Raw genomic sequence first — 18,639 nt, forward strand, 5'->3', positions numbered from 1 at the left:
AAGGGATGAGTCGAGACTAATTGACCTCCATTAGTACCCGTATGAGACTAGTTGGGACTAATTAATGCCCAATTGTACCCGATTGAGAGTAATCTCGGAATACTCTCTTTAGAGATTAGTCGCACAATTTTTTGCAGGGTGTCTCGCTTAGATTTCGGAGTGCTAACACATTGAGAAGTTAGCTTACTGCCAATATAGAAATATTACATATATGGCTATTCAAGTATTATGTAACCACCAGTGGGAAGCGGGGGTCTTGGTTTGCTTATTTTTAATGCCAAGGGGCAACATTTCTTCAAATAATTAAAACATTAATTACACACGCACAAATTTTGCCTGCAATTTCGATCACAATTGAACACTGCACTTCAATCTCGTTTCGAATTTTTGAAAGCGTTTTTTAAGCTATTTAGTGGTTTAACACTTCTTGGGGGCACTTGGTATTGGAAAAAAATATGCGCAGTTCGATCCCTAACTACATTTTTTTGTAAAGAACGTCCGTTTGCTTGAAATTTTTAAAATTACAATTATTATTTTTTTTTTACATCTGTCATTTGCTACAAATGAAGAAAAGTCCAAGAGTTGCCAAGTATAAATATCTTTACATCTATTNGATTCGAACCCATGTGCTCAGTTTTGTTAGGCGAATACTCTCTCCGTGTGCCAACACCGCACATGAAATTTCATTGACTAAGTACGTACCCTGCAAAAAATGGGACTAATCCGGGATGACTCCGGGAGCAATCNCGTTAATAATTGTTTGCAAGCATACTATAGTTTTCATGCATTGATGCATGATTTTGAGAACAAATAATCGAATATATGTACATACATATGTATAGCATGTACTTACGGCGGCCGCCGTAGCAGAGTGATTACTTGTGCGTATTTCCACTCCATAGAACCATGGTTAAATCCCTGGTCAGATCACAATCAAAAATAGCAGTCGTCCTTCGACACACAATGGCAAACCTTCGAGTATATTTCTGCCTTGAAAACTCTTCTTATAAAATCATTTGGCCTTCGGAGTCAGCCTTAAATATGTACATAGGTGTCTCCAATTGCGCCACAACAACAAACTCATGCCTCAAGTTTGAGGAGAAGCTCGGCCAAAAACTTAGAAAAATATTTTAGCACCAAATATTTATTTGTTTACTTCTTTTAAGGGAGATGGCAATCTTCTGGTTTCACATTTTCAGTACAAAAATCTCAACCCTGATACAACAAATAGTATTAGTACTGAATGATAATGACAGATTGCATTCACATAAGCGTACAATCATACATGATTGAGTTTTTTTTTGCATTCACATTCTCTATGTGAATGGGTGTCAACCATTCCATAACACACTACATATTTTGTGTTTACAATTTGTAACAAATCTCAAGAGTGGTTGTTTAATTTTTTAAATCAAACAATCACATTTTTGAAATTAATAAAATAAGAATGCACACTCAATTGATTCAATCATTACACAGCACTCGTATGTATACATGAATGAAATATAAAAAGTCATTCGCAATATGTTAACACTAGCAAATGCCCGTTTGCTTAGCAGCGCCTAATAAGATCTTTTGCGTTGGACAATTCAAAAATAGCGTTTAAAAGCAAAAGCAGTCTATAAAGTAAACATTTTTAGTTTAAATTGAAACGACTAAAAAACGGAATCCTCCTCACACATATGCCAAGAATAGTAGCGCTGTGATTCCATATGGAATACTAATCCCTTTCGATGTAATGCGTTTTACCTATGGTCCTATTACCACCTCTGAGATCTCTGCCAAGCGTGCGCAATATTCTTCTATGGCCCTGCAACTTCGGCATTGGTCCGGTGTACCATGTAAGCCAATAAAAATCCTTATACGGAAACTCAAGAGCACGGATGAGCGTTTTCAATTATAGGAAGGCCAAGAATCCTCGCTGCCCCACAGGATGAAAAGTTTTCGCGCAAATTGGCTAAATGAGTCATGTGATCTCATGAATATCGTTCAAATGAAGCCATTGATATACCTACCGTGTTCCTTCTTGGACAGATGTGGTCGAATCTTTCCTTGTCAATTCGCCACTTTTATAATTCGTCTTAATATTTATGAATTGGTTTCTTTGAGTCTTACTGCTGTAATAACGACCGCCTCGAGAAACTTCGTCAATCGGAGGTAGATGCAAGATCACGCTTACACAGTGTTACGGTCTTTATATGCATACTTAATCGCATCCTTGATTTAGCCATCTGAAAAGTAAATTCGTCTAAGATAAACAAACCCCGTGGGGGTTTCTATATGTTTCGGGTGCAGCGTCATCCATTGGGTCCCTTTTCTGCAAAACCTTTGCTTGTCATGAAATGAATACGAATTATGAATTCCAATCAGATTTTATAAAAAATACGGATTTTTCATAATACAGGTAGTCACGCTGCGAATTTGAACGAAATCTGTTAATAAATACGACTTTTATAAGTAACTCTACCCCAGCGCCACCAGCGTGTTTTCTAGTAGCCTATAATAGGACCTTCGACAATTTGACTGGGCTCTATTGAGTGGTTTTTGAGTTTAGTCCGGAAAACGTAAATGGCCATCATTGTATGCATGGGCGTAGCCAGGTAGGGGCAGGGGGGTGCTCGAGCCCCCCTAACTTTCAAATTTTCCTTATATATATATATAAAATAGTACCCTGAAATGCCATCTTAATAGGGTCAAATACCCAACCCCCCCCCCTTAAATTTCATTCTGGCTACGCTGATGATTGTATGTAATATTCCGAATCCTGAGTTTCACGCGAAAATTTTGATTCCCCCCCATAGTAAGACATGGAAACCAAAAGCGAAAAGTGAACCGGTTCAGGGAAGATGAAACTCTTGATAAGGTTGAATGTGTTTCGAATGACAAAAATCATTATGAAAGTAATAAACGTTTCGTATGTGTATTAACAAAATTGGTTCATAAATGCGGCTTTTATAAATAACTCAACTCCAGCACCACCTAGCGGGTCCGTTTTTCGCAAGTGCTTTTTTCATCATGCTTACGAAATCGGTTCATAAATACAACTTTTATAAATAAATCGCTTCCCGCGCCACCTAGCAGCTCCGTTTTTGGTAACCGTATTTTCCATTATGCTGAAACTATACCTTTTGAATTTGAAAGAAATCGGTTCAAAAATACGACTTTTATAAATAACTCGACTCCTGCGACTTGTTTGCCTCCTAAACGTGTTTGCCACCATGCTGGTAGCTTACTTTTGAATTTAAAAGAAATCGGTTCGTAAATACGATTTTTATAAATACCCTGCAGTGAAAAATTATCAATTGTTAAAACTAACCAACTTATAGTTAGCTTTTTGGCGAGATTTCGATTAATACCTCACTTTTAATTAGCTATGACAAAACCAACTTAAAGTGAATTGTAAAGTCGTGCAGGAGTCATGCAGACGCAATCGGGAGTTGGTTTTCTTTACAAGTTTCTATTAAATATCCTCATACAAAAATTACTTTCAATACACTTTTTTTCTGAACTTCGCAGATTCTTTTTCATATTCAGGACAAATAAAAGGAAGATCGAAATTTTATACTATCATTTTGAAGTTATGTCTGACGGTGTTCGAATATGGGGCCACCCAGAGCAGAATATGTAAACAAATATGAAATGTAATAAAATAAAGTAAATAAATAAGTAAATAAAAAAGTAAAAAAACAAAAAAATATTTTGTTTTTCTTATTGATATTTTATGTCCAAAAGTAGTTAGTTACAAGTTAGTTGACATGTAATGCAGAGGTATCCAGGTCTGACTTTTTTGCGGCCATCGCCCCACAAAAGTAGTTAGCTTTTTTCGAACAAAATACACAGTTAATAGTTAGCACTAGTGTTCGCGTAAACAGACTAAAGTTAGGTATAAGCTAACGTCACTCCCTGCAGGGTAACTCGACCCCAGCGCCACCTACCGAGTTTTCTGGTAGCCTATAATAGGACCATATATGCAAGGTATAAACTCTGAAAATTTGACTAAAATCTATGCATTAGTTTTTGGAGTTAACTACGAACAAAGAAAACGGCCATTATTATATATATATATAGATACCTTATTATAACGTACATTTGTAACATATTCCCAATGATAAAGGATCCTTTCGTATAAAACTTGAATGCACGCTTTTGGTCTGATCGAACACGACAAAATGAAAAAATATAAATGAAGATACATATCTCGAGAAAAGTAAATGCTACGATTTCAATTCAAACGGATTATTAAACTATAAAAAAGGGCACCCTGCATTTTTTATACCCCTTTTTGTCGTACCTGCTACTACTTCTAGAGCAGCGTGGCCATATAGCAAAATTTTTGTTAACGTTTGTTTACTTACTTTTATCTACAAGAAAACCTTTCCAATCACCAACCACCAATTGCTGAAGCAGCAAGTTGTCCTTATATAACAACGGTGGGCAAACGCAACTCTTTGAGCCAAATGCGGCTCTTTGCTTAGCAAAGTGCGGCTCTTTTTACTTTCTCTTTGCTTATAACATTTTGGTTCTTTTTTACTTTTTAAAATACATACATATTTCTTTGCTGGACATTCTTTTCCATAGTATCGCTTTTTTATTTTATTCTTTTTATGTACACATACGCAAATTGGGATCGCAACTGGAGAATGAAAGTTGACTTTCTGACTTAATGTTCTTTGCCGATGTGATGGAACATTTTCAAAACTTGAATTTGTCTCTACAAGGAGAAAATGTGTTTGATTTGTTGCAAATTATTTAAAGTTTTGAAGCTAAACTACTATTTTTTATTCATCATCTCAAAAAAATAATATTTCATCATTTTCCAAGGCTAGGAAAAAATATTGCACCTGATTTAAAAGCAGATTTTGAAAATATTTGCCGCTTTAAAAGTATACAAACCGTCGATGTTTCTGCAAAACCGCCCATCGACCAGTTGCGAAACCGCCTTTGTGGCAAAAATGAGATTTGGTAACCCTGAACTCCAGGCATCGAGATTTACGCATAAAAGTCGTTAAATCGTTATTAAAACAACAGATTTGTAAAATAATAGCTAGAGCAAAATACCGCCTATCAAGGCAATGACTTCAAAGAATAAACCGTTTTTTCGCTCTCCTGCAAAATTTGAGTGTCGTAAGATAGACGGTTTTGCAATTGGGCCAAGGGCGGTTTTACAAAAACATCGACGAAATGTACGTTTGCATACTTCATAAACTCCCCGTTATGTAACATAATTTAGGATGAATTTGCAATACTCCTTTTTAAGAAAAGCGAAGAAGAGTTGAAGTTTTTGGAATTAAAAGAAGATAGGCACTGGAAATGCAACATAAAGCTTTGCCATTGCTTGAATTCCGGCAACAAGTGCCAGATTTAACCCTTAAATAGGCGCATTTTCAAAATAAAAAAGGAAGTGTTTATTAAGAAAAATATTAAAGTACTCTATTGTCGTTAATTTAAAAAAAAGAAAAACATAATTTCGACTTCAAACTTAAAAAAAAATTAAAACTTACTTCCGCCAAAAAATGTTACGTTAGTAGGCGCATGGGTCAGCACTCAAGCGAGTAGCGACACATGTCACACACCGTCTTCAAAAGCGTCACAACTCAAAATTGGGCATTTTTGAAATTATGCGCTAAAAATGTACACAGAGCTTTTATTTACCTTTCAGCAAGAGCTGGAGCAAATTTTTATTATAATTTGTTTAAGAAACCTAAGGTAAAATCGCCCTTGCCCATATAATAAGCATGTGCTACAAAATAGTTTTTCGCATTTTCTGACGAACGTATTATTTTGAGTTGTGACTCTTTTGAAGACAGTGTGCGATATGTACACGACGATGTTCTAACCGTAACTAAATAAATAAAACAAAATGTATATTGTCATAAATATTAAAGCTTTTTATTATAGTTAACTTTAAGAAGGAAAAGCATAACTTTGACTTCAAACTTAGATACAAAAATAAAAACTAAAAAATGTTAAATGTCAATGAGTAGCGACAAATGTGCACACGCCGATGTTCTGGCCGTGACTTATTTACGTACCCCGCGGGGAATTAGGAAGCTAGACAGAGCGCGAGCACGCTCCAAGCACTCCAAGACATTTTTTTTTTCAACTTGAAATGGCCTTGACCCCATGCGCCTAATTACAGGTTAAAATCAGAGATGCTCAAAAAACTATGTGAATCGATTTCGTTTTGTTGATGCGCAAAAATAACTTATCAAAATAATTTCGTTTCGTTTCAGAGCTAAATGAACGAAATAAAACTCAATCGTTAACGTTGAAACGAAATAAATCAACGAAAAGTTGTTGTTGTGTGCCATTAGTTGCGTTTTTTTAATCATTTCAAGTAAAATCCAGTAATAGTTTTTACGAATTTTCATGTTTTGGCGTTTTCGTACGCAAAAACTTCCAAAGTAGGGGAAATTGAGAGCGAAAAATGACAGTTGAAGCTGCAAATTTTTACTGGATTTTACTGGATAAATTTTTACTTGTAAGAATTTGCCAGTACGAAAAACAGCTGATCGCATGTTGCTGGATGAAATTTAAACTAATAAGGAAACTGTTTGTGGGTTTTTATTGTTGAGTTTCACAAAATAAACCTATTTAAATATAAAATATATTGTTTTATTAGGAATTTGCTGCGAATAAACAACAAATTTATCAGCTGTTCATGAAACTTGCAAATTATTACTGGAAAAGCGTTCACGTACTTTTTTGCAAATTTTTTCTATGAGAGCGAATTCTTAGAAATAAAGTTACTGGAGAGTTGCTGGCAAGTTACTGGATAATTTGTAAAAAAACACAACTATTGCCAGCTAAACCTAGCTATTAAAACCTAGCACCTAAATGCATGCTACAATTTCAGCATTAACGATTGAATTTCTTTTCGTTAAAAACCAAAATAGAATTATTTTAATAATTACCTAAACGATAAAAAAACTGAATTGTTTCAACAGAAGCGATTGCTTTTTTTTTTGGTAAACGCTAAAATTAACGTTACAATGCATCCTTGATTAAACTATCCGCTGTTGAAAACAACTGCGTGTCGTATATTTTCAATTTTTGTTAAAACGTCTAACTGTGTGTCTTTGTCATGATTCAATAATACACGGTTAGATAATTACTGACAGACCCGGTTTGACACTCCCTTACAAAAGGTTGGATTGACGAAGGACAGAGAAAGGGGAAGAATGCAATCCCTTGTTGCGAAAATGGTAGTAGAAAAGTATGCAAAGTAAGCAATTAGTAGTGAAATTCCTTTTGTAAATTCTAATGTATTTGCAGGAAATCTGGCATTTTAAACGAAATATTAACATATCTACGTGAATTACGTAATTTATGAGCCATTTAGCTGTATAAAAACTGCAAAAGGACTCAAAATTAAAATAAAACTACTATGGGATTTATGTAAACACCCAATTTACATAAAACCAATTTATGTTTTCGTCAGTCAAATGTGCTTCATATGCATATACAAATAAACTTATTGGACAAAAGCTTATACCTCTATTTTACAGCACCGCCACACTTTTTCCAAGTAAATTTGAAAAGAAGCAACACGGTGCGAGAGAGACAACTGTCAGTTTATCGAACCTTGCATTATTTAATCATGCGTCTTTGTACTGTACAATGAAATTCGTACAGTCAAAATACCGTTGACAATTAGTTGCATTCGCGTATCTGATAATTATTGAGGGTTATAAAAACTATCAGCTTTTTGTGTTCGCGTACGCAAAAAACTTGCAAAGTAGGGGAAATTTAGAGACCAAAATTACATTTAATTTTGACAGAAAGCTGTTACTTTCTGCTGGAAAAATTTTTGCCAACTAGAAAACAGCTGGTTGGAATTTACGCAAATCCCTAAATCGAATTTGATGGTTTGGAAGTTAAAATAGTAAAATGCAACTAACTAAACTTGCACGAAATAACTAATTACAGTATATTTTGCTTAGCTGCACATCCTTCTTTGCACGAAAAACTTGTGCACGTAACCGAAAAAGGCACTTAAGCGAATTTTCTTTACTCTTCAATGAGGAAGGTATCCGAATCCCTATGAAACCAAAAATTGGCGGAGCACTTACCATGTAGAAATTACTGCAAGCGAAATTTTTACCGATTGCTATCTCATTATTTATATAACTTCATAAATTGATAGCCATTTTCGTTTTTCTGCGAGATGAGCAAAAAAGGGCCAGTGCAGGTAAACGTAATACTTTCATTGATAATTGATACTAGTCGCACAACTTTTAAGGCAGGTATCGCCAATGTGCAGGTATGTTGAATGCAACTATCGGAGCAGTTTCCTTATAAATTTAAAAAATAATGCGTCTGTTGCGCATTTTGGGGTAAGTATCTTAAATCTGCACTTAAGCATAGAGGCAGCAAAGCAAAATATACTGTATTCGTTTAGTCAGTCAACTGTGTCAGAATAAGACTTCGGGATTTGTTTTCTTACTTTTGAATGTAAAAGAAAATTTCTATCAGCCGTTCGTCTAACTTGCAAGTTTCTGCAAATTTTCTGTTCCCATACTATTTTGGATATTTTTCTCTTGTGATAGAACAGATGACTTATCGCCGGAATTTGCTGTTGGACATTTTTTACCGGAGATTTAAACGAACGTACCTATTGACTAACCAACATTTAACAGAACTGTTACGAACCGCTTTAACTGACGTAAAACCAGATTTTGAAAATTTGGCCAAAGAGATCTTTTGAATTTTCTGTAATAATGTACGATAGATCGTACTTTAGAAAAATTAATTTTTTTCATTTCTAATAATAATTTTATTTAAAAATAAAATTTTAGTTTTTGTTGTTTTTTTTTTGTGGCTCTTTGTAGCATTTAGAATTTACATGTGGCTTTTTCGGCCTCGGCCTTGCCCACCCCTGTTATATAAAAACCAACGTAGAGTGAGTGATCTGTACCTGATCATTCAGATGATTCAGTGCACACGGCACACAAAAGATTATGTCGTCACCTGAGTGGAAGATCGACCTTGGCAGCCAGCGCGAAAACGCCCTATCTCAGAAAACTTTTCAAGAACGCCCTACTTCAGAATTTTTTTGAAGAACGCCATATTTCATAATTTCATTGAAAAACATCCTACAAACCCTGGTTAAATTCGCCAGTTGCTACTGCTACTAGTCATGGTTCTAATTTCTGTAGAAACGAACCAGTTCACCACTTGTGCGTTTCCGTACAGGATACGCATTTGGTAAAGTTCAACCTTCCATATTCTTCGGCGTGATTACCAAACGCTATCAGTTAGAGCTGGAAATCTATCGATGGCACTATCGTTAGTATCGATGGTTTTTGACTATCGAAAACATCTATGGTTTTGTAAGCACGATCGATAGTTTTCACTCATACTTGCATACATACATGCAGATGCTGCTTGAAGCCAAGAATCGTTGATTAAATTTTGTTCCTTAAAAAAAATATCGACATATTTTTAGAATTCTGATCTCATTTTCACTAATTGTTATGTTTTTATTTTTTACCTTTTTAATCAAAACTATCAATAGTGTCGACATTTTCGATCCTATCGATGGTTGTGAGTATCGACTATAAAAACTATCGATGGCCACGACCATCGATATTTTTCCAGCTCTACTATTTATGAGTGCCATTGATCTTAAAGAAAAGTTTTCATAAAACATTGCAAAATAAAATCGTGGCTGATTTCAAATACGGTTGCCAGACGTACTGGTTTAATCAGTACAGTACTGATTTTTCAACTTTCGTACTGATTTTATTCATTCCTTCAATCAGTACGCTAATGTCCTGATTTTTTTAAATTTTATTAAATTTGATTTGTACTGATTTTTCAATTCTGAGCAATCAAATTTGTAATAGAGCTCTTCCCACCGAGCTTGGTACACGGTAACTCGGTGATCGGTAATTTTTGCCCATGTATTTTGCTTGTGTAATATTATTTTACACAAAAAAATACTTTACGATTTGCTTAAGTTTTTTACATAACGTTGGAACTTTCTCAAAATTTACTGTAAAAAGTAAGAAGAAAATAATTTAATTAAAGTTTACATGTTTTAGGTAATGTTTGATATGCGCAAGAAATTAATACAAAAGAGCAATCGTTTTATGGGCATATTGCGGGTCATTATCTACCAGAGGACTGACATTTTTTGTCGAGTGTTGTTAGTTATCTCGAAAATAACTTTCAGTTTAAAAACAACAAATTTGAATAATTGAATGGCTTTGCCTACAACTTACAATTCGTTTTTCTCAATTTACTGATTCAATTTAGATACTCTTTTTGGAGAATTCTTAGTCTTTCAAAGTTTTTGCGCAGTTGAAAAAATAATTTAAGCCATGAGGAAATACGGATGCAGTCCTTAAATAGAGGTCTATTTCCACAGTTTGAATAAATATGTAATTTTGTTTTTTCCATATCACGTTTAAACGAAGCACCTGAGAGGAACTAATTTAAATAGAAAGTTTACTTCCTGGCGAAAAGAGAGAAACCGACTTCTAATTAAAATTTTAGAAAGTGAACTTCAAATTAAAAGTAATATTAAAATATGTATAATGTTTAGAGTTCTTTGACTATTTAAACACTGAAAGTAGAAATGATCTCATTATTGCTATTAAAAATATATATGTATATAACATAATTTATTGGCTCCTGCAATATTATAAAGGTATCTCGTACTACATGTTAATTTGTATACTCATTTTAAAATGAATACCATTTTTATTTTTTATGAACAACATTTTATTTATAAACGGGTAAGACTTCCTCAAGTGGGCCCCGAATTTACCAAGATTAATATTTTTCAATGATATTCAGGCAGCGCCGAGTTTTTTAGTCGAAAAACACACTGTGTAAATTTTGTTGCAAAATTCCAAATTGTTTTTTTATAAACAACTAGATCGCCCTCACCCGCTTCGCTGAGTGTATGAAATTTTTGCGTGCTATATTGAGTAAAATTTATTTCAAGAAAACTCAATTCAAAAACAGGAGGTTTAAAATTTGTTTACCCATCTTCACAATATTTTCAAACTAAAACTTGCCTAAACTTCTCACTTGTCATACTTTTTCAACTCAATTGAGATTTTAAACAGATGGAAACCCTTTACACGTAGTTTTAAAATTAAGCCCTTTTAAAATCATTTTGATTGATTCCCATGTTGTAATAATTCATTTAAATTATTGAGTTGTTTGAATTTAACCTTTTAAAACCTCTTTCGTCTAACACTCATATTGTGATACATATTCAAAACCATTTCGATTCATACCAATCTGTACCAATATATATTTTGAAAGCCGTTTTTTTTGTGTTCGCAAAGCTCGAGAACGGCCGAACCGATTTTTATTTTAATTTCCGACACCTGATTCAGACGTCCCAAGGATTATTATAGGCTAAAAAAATGTTCGATATATAGAGGGGGCGTGGAACCTCCCATAAAAACCGACTTTTTCATACCGAATATCTCTGGAAATGTTCATGGTAGAGTACTGGAAATTGGTGTGGAGATACATATATGAAATCAATCTTATACTGATGGAGAAAACGGGCTATATGTAGGTGTGTTTGTGAGTGAAATTCTCGGACGGATTTTAACGAAGTTTTTTGAGTGTTTTTGAGTAACTCTCTGGATAGTGTAAATTCACAAATTCACTCGCCAGTAGGCACTGCAGTTAAGTTATTACTGAAAATCTTATTGATGATCCACTTTGGCTAATATTCAAAATATGTATTGGTAACGGTAAAGGCAATACTATTTCAAAAAAGAGCTGCCACGTGGCGCTGGAGTGATTTCGAATAATCGCCAAGTTAGAAAAGGTGCCGTGAATGTCAGAATAAATGAACCTGTTGCACCATTGAGTATATCGAATTTTTATGTGTTACGATTGGCCCAATGTGTGTGATTTTAGGTAGTATTGTTATGCCTTAAAGCTTCATTCGGAGACACCAGGGTTGAGTTGTGCAGGGGTAAAACTCAAATCACCACCGATAAATCAACCGCCAAAACCATCGCACGCCTTTTACTGTAATAAATTCAATTTAAAAAAATTTATTTTCACTTAAATTGCTTTCGTGAAACTTACCTTTGAGGTATTTCGTCTGAAATAAGTCCATGTATATTGGATTTCTGTAGAACAATTATACGCATCCATTTTGAAATTGCCACCAACTATACGATAAAGTTACTTGGACAGATTTACTATAGAACCGGAGCATTGTTGCCGCCAGGGAGTGAAAAGGAAATGTTCTTCAAATTTATTTCGTTGTGAGATTAACCGTTCTATGAAATGTTACACAATCATCACGGACATAAAGCTTTCGTTCGCTTTTGTGCAGGACGAATTTCGCCGGGTCTGCTAGTATTATAATATTTCATTTAAACTAATTAAGTTGAATTTTTAAAATGTGGCAACCCTTGTGAAAGACTTCAATATTATTGAAAACTTTAAAACTAAAGGTTACTTAACAATATTTTGTTTGACAACCATATTTTAATTCTTCAGATGGCTCGCGTATAATTAATTTTAATTTTACTTTTCAAACAGGTGGCAAGCCTTTTCAAAATATATTAAACTACAGCTTGTTTAAGCCTCTTGACATCCATTTTTTTAATATAATTTTCAAATAAATAAATCCCTTAATTGAAGTTCAATTAGGTTTTTTTTTAAAAGGTGGCAGCCATCATCCATGTGAGTAGAGAATAATTTTATATATCTCCATACCAAGTTCCAGTAATCTACCAAAAATATTTCCTGAGAAATGCAGTATGAAAAATTCCGTTTGTTTGGGAGGGGTCACGCCCTCTTGCCTAATCGAGATTAAATGTATCCTATATTTTAAGTTGGGCTAAATAACAGCGGTGTACAAAATTTCATGATGATCGGTTAAATAGTTAAAGCGTGAAAGCGTAGCAAACAAACGAACTCACTTTCGGATTTAAAATATTAGTAAGGATTGAAAACTTTTGCAGTGTTTTGGAAATTTTTATTTTTCTTTGAAAGTAAGTGTCCGAATGAAGAAATTTTTTTGGGTGCAGATTTAAAAAACATTAAACTATACAATGAAATTATTTGCGTTACAAAATTTTGTTTTGCTTTTCTTGGTAATAATAGTATAATATTGGTAAATTCGGGGCCCACTTGAGGAAGCCTTACCCATACCAAGATATTATTAAAAAAAAGTACTCTGGCGTTTCAAAGTATTATCTGCTACTTACATTCATAATTCTTCTTGGAATAAAAGTGTACTGAAAAGTACTGATTTTTATAGCATGAAAAAGTCTAATGTACTGATTTCGCGCCAAAAAAAACTGGCAACCCCAATTTCAAAGCTTACATTTATATACTTGTATTATATTTCTTTCCCAATTATTCTTTATTATATTATTATATCAGTATAATTTCCTAAGTTTTATAAAAGAGTATTACAAAAAAATGCAATTTCCTAAATATATATATATATATATAGTTTCACTTCGTTTTTTTTCGATAATTTCATGGTATGCACAATCAGCAAAATAGCGAAGGTAATGGATACCAAGAACGAGGATAACCTACCATTTATTATTGATATGGAGCATGAGCTGGCCGTATACATTTATAACAATATAAAAACTGATGATGCAGTGAATAAATTTAGCTACAAAGGGGTGGAAGATGGCAGGGCACGGAACACCGTACGAAAAGTGCTAATGCGAAAAGCTGATTACATATGTCCGCGATCGAGTCTAGAAACTCAAGGAGCTCTAGACAAGAAGTGTGTAATGTACGCAAAACCAATGGACAAGAGCAGATGTGTGAGTACATTTATGTTATCCGACAAAGAACTTGGCTATAATAAATAACACTATAGCAGAGCTGTATAATGATGGAATCAATTGAGTGTGCATTTACATTTTATTCGTTTCAAAAATTTCGTTTTAAAAATTTAACAAGCACTCTTGAGATTGGTTACAAATTGCAAACACAAAATATGTAGTGTGTTATTCACATAGACAATGTGAATGGAAAAAAACTCAAGCATGTATGATTGTACATTTATGTGAGTGCAATATATCCCCAAACAAGCAAAAAAACTTAAATAAAGTTTTTTTTTAAGTTTACAATTATAAACATTAAGCTTACAAAACGTTGATTTTTGAAGTGAAACTTCTTTAGCGGCGGTTGGTTGGTAGGGAGTAAATTGGCAAATTCAAAGGAAATTGCGCACGGAAATGGTGCAACGCAAATGATGCAACGGAAATGGTTGGGGCTGAAACAAGTGGTATTAATTTAACAAAAATTTGCTAATAAAAGGTTAAAGAATAACACTTAGAAATACCAATACAATAATGAAAGTAAAGGTGAGTACGTACATAGATAAAGGAAAGGATAAAGGCAAAGGTAGAAATAAAAACAAAAACAAAGATGCGTAAAGATAAAGGCAAAAATGAAGACCAAGGTTAATTTAAACACTTTACTTATATATGTATATTAGGGCAAAGGTGAAGGGGAATATGTAGATGAAGAAAATTATAAAACATAAAAGTAAAGACAAAGGAGGAGAATGAGGATACCGATGAAAGTAAAGATGAAGATAGGGGAAGAAAGATTAAAATTAAGGTAATCAAAGAGGAAAGGATATAGAGAGAGACACAGAGACACAATCTGGAAACTATTTTGGGATTTTAGAGAATTTCGGGATTTTCGGGACTTATCGATAAAATAATCGATATTTTTATCGGTTTCGTTATCGATTATTTTATCGATTTTTTAATCACTTAATTATTTTGTTAGCGATACTTTTTAACGATTTTGTTATCGATACTTTTATCGATTTTGGTATCGATATTTATCGATTTTTATCGATATTTATCGATTTTGTTATCGATTTTGTTATCAATATTTATCGATGTTGTTATCGATATTTATCGATTTTGTTATCGAACTTTATCGATTTAATTATCGATTTTATTATCGATATTTATCGATTTTGTTATGGATATTTTTATCGATTTTGTTATGGATATTTTTATCGATTTTGTTATCTATATTTTTATAGATTTTTTATCGATATTTATCGATCTTGTTATCGATATTTATTGATTTTATTATTCGATATTTATCGATTTTGTTATCGATATTTATCGATTTCGTAATCGGTTTTGTTATAGATTTTGACATCGATATTTATCGATTTAGTTATGGATATTTTTATCGATTTTGTTACCGATTTTGTTATGGATAATTTTATCGATGTTTTCATCGGGTTTCTAATAAATTTTGCTACCAATATTATTCTCGATTTTGCTATCGAAATTTTCATCGGTTTTGTTATAGACATTTTTATCGGTTTTGTTATCGATATTTTTTTGGATGTTACTATCGATTTTGTTATCGATAGAGTATAAAGATAAAAACGAAGATAAAGCAAAACAGAATAACATAAATGTAATTAGAACGAACAGGGGTAGGGTAGGGACAAAAAATATAACCTCTCTATAAACATTTTGGCGAACGTTCGAAAATTACCTTCGATATCCAATATGAATATCGAACTGAGAACGAACTCTTAACCAACCTTAGTTTTCCAACGTTCATAGTGTATTGGAAATACATTCGAGATGGGTTCGAAAAAAATGAAAACCATAGTAACAAGAGAGGAAGTGAAATCCAGCTCATTTTCGAATGGGAATATAATAAGGTAACTCTCTCTCATTAAAATTTCAATTCGATAATGGGCTGGATTTCGAATTCATAACGAAGGAAAAGTTCATTGGATAACGAAGGTTCCGTTTTGCTGGAGAATGGCCTAGTTCTCGAATCGAATACTAACCACATTCGTTATCGATGGTGAGACTTGAAAAAATTTTAGTTTTCCAATAATTTTCTAATTGTTAACCAAGCTCAATGTTTATTGGGTTTAAGCAAAAGCAGATGTATGTATGTATGTATATTGGTTATGAGACAAATAGATATGTACATATGTAACGTAAGTTTCACTTCTCCAGTGTGGCCCAGGCGCACTTACTTTTTTTGTCTATAAAACGCTTGAAAGTAAGTTATATAGTCGAAATGGAACGTTGGTTATAAGCGTATAAATATTAAGGTGACCAGAATTTTTTAGCATTCCAGGAGGACAAATTCTCCATATTTATAACACAAAAAAATGCGTGTGTAACACCGTACACATGATAGAAGTGAAACTTCTTAAAAATGGTGTGAGTACCAGGTACCTACTCACGAAATTGGATGTGTAAACATATGTTTACGGTTCGGCAAAGCATTAGGCGATTGAGTTACATACATAGGTTTGGTTAAAAATCAAACAATAATTACATTTCATCTTAATAATTTTCTGATATACATATAATTTATTTATTCATTTTCCGGTAACACCACCTTATATGAATTCGCCCTTCTAGCATCCATAGGACCGGGTTGTAATGGAAGTAATTGTATGTTTAACAAATAAATGAAAATGTTTATAATGCAATCAATAGATCCTTACTAACTCGCCATTACCAAGGCACTAAGGAACGTACGCATTTTGTTTGCAAAATGCATTTATTTAAGTTGAAAGAAGACAAATTCCTTTGTTCGGCATTTATTCTTACTCGCTTTCTATCTTTTAAGGCGAATTCATATATTCTTATCACGAATTCATATATTCATGTGGTAGCAAGAGTATAAAAACATAAAATTACCTTATAAATTAAAAGCATAAGTATCACATGTATGCGTAGTCCAATTCCCGAAATCGTTTCATCGATCTGAGTAAAAACTAATGGCATACACTCTATTTCGCATTAATTGTAATCATGAAATGGTGTTCATTCATTCAGTTTCTACTCAAACGCATGAAATGATTTCATGAATTGGCCCAAGGCGTATTCAATAAGGTGGTATCGGTACGCCAATAACAAAATGTACATGTATTTTGTTTTTGCTTTTGCGGCGAGGACCGTCAAAAATTGCCTACGAAGGATGTGAAAGGGAACAGAAAACAATAAACAATCAACTGCTCCAACCAATCAACAGCAGCCATTTGACATATGAAGCCGTGAGGCGAAGAAAAATAAAAGGGTGCTGCTATCACCTGTTAAATACGCCTTGAATTGGCCTACGCATAATGGTAGTAAATGACAGAATGAATTACAACAAACACATCCTTTTGACATAATCCAAGCCGAAAACGTTGGTTTAAATCAATCCGCAATCAAGTTGGACGTTTTGCCCACAAACATTGGAATTTTGCGAGCAGTCTCATTGTAAAATCTCATTTTTACAATTTCATAGTTTCGGCTTACATTTATAAAATTCAACGAAAGCACTTACCTATGTATTTCGGCTGAGTTATCCATTTTCGGCTATTTAGTGTACAAAATAAACGCAAATTAAATGAGTTTGTACAACATGGCCAATAATGTAGTGATAAGTTGTACAACTTGCCAGAAAATCCAAATTTTTTGATCTTTCATACAACCAAGACCTAAATTCATTCAACAGGCCCACAAACGGTGCAATCTAGAGCAAAACAACACCAAGTTGAACCAACGGTCGTTACATTTATGGCTTTCTTTAAGAAACATCGGGCGAAAATTTCAACTGCTCCTGTAACACTACCTTATATAAGTTGGCCTTGCTATCATCCTCACATACATATGTTCATCAAAGTATACCAACGAAGGACTCGTTAATACAAGGAGATAGCGAGAGCACAAAACTACTCTAGAAAATTACACGCACAATGACAAACATGAACAAATGTACATACAACAAACACATAATTTTTGACAATCAGTACAGTTCGCATTTACATATATCAACGAGCAGCTTATTAGATCTTTTTTCCTTTATACTACATATGTGCATACTAGCGTCCAGCGCAAGTGTATTTGCCGCATTTCGTTCAGTAAGTACTCCTTGCATTGTACCCTACTCCCAACACATTGTTACTCTTTTTCCGCATAGAATACAAGATTGCGCCGATTGCAGCAGAATTCGTGAGAGTAATTTTAGCGTGACGTCATCGTAGAGTTGACAACTGAGAGCGGCGAGAATGAGGGCGACTAGTGATGTGCTGAATTGTCCCCAATTCTCGGTACCCATACTTGAAAAAGATTTCGGTACAATATACTTCCTTTTCGGTATCCGATACCGATTATTTACATTAAACCCTTGCCATTATATGCATTTCAGGTTTAGAAAAAACTTTCATTACTAATTTATATGATATCGGCTAAAACACTTGAACTTATCGCCACAGAAAAATATTATTTTATCAGTTTTAACCTTAGTCGATCCAAGGTTCAAGAAAAATGTTTTGACGGATGAAGAAGCTTTTCAGGGGGGAGATCTAACCAGTTAGCGAGAAGTTTCGGATCGATATCGTACTTGTTGGTGTAACAATATTTCATATCATAGGTCAACAAACCCGATACCGATTCGAAAATTGTCGCTAACTGGTTATAGAATCTGCTGGAACAAAAATGCTTCAAACAAGTGAGAGTTTCTCTGCGTTATGGCCTGGAACCGACATACCAAGACCTGGAACCGACATACCGGACCGCGTCCAAGGATCTCTTCTATGAGCGCTTGGAACGTACATATGAGCGCTGCCCCCGACACGATGTCAAAATCGTGCTTGGCGATTTTAATGCCAAGGTGGGCAAGGAA

At 33.9% G+C, this 18,639-nt stretch overlaps 1 protein-coding gene across 1 annotated transcript in view; it reads left to right on the forward strand.

Moving 5' to 3' along the window:
• Positions 1–18,639, forward strand: part of LOC108358090 (beta-1,3-glucosyltransferase) — a 140,795-nt gene that overhangs the window by 108,787 nt on the left and 13,369 nt on the right. Inside the window, exon 4 of the mRNA XM_017609235.1 lies at positions 13,496–13,778. Coding sequence (XP_017464724.1) covers positions 13,496–13,778 — 283 coding nt within the window. The remainder of the gene's footprint in view (positions 1–13,495; positions 13,779–18,639) is intronic.

This window comes from Rhagoletis zephyria, unplaced genomic scaffold, assembly GCF_001687245.7.
Source record: "Rhagoletis zephyria isolate East Lansing unplaced genomic scaffold, Rhagoletis_zephyria_1.1 Rzeph_scaffold_00205, whole genome shotgun sequence".
Lineage (NCBI taxonomy): Eukaryota > Metazoa > Arthropoda > Insecta > Diptera > Tephritidae > Rhagoletis > Rhagoletis zephyria.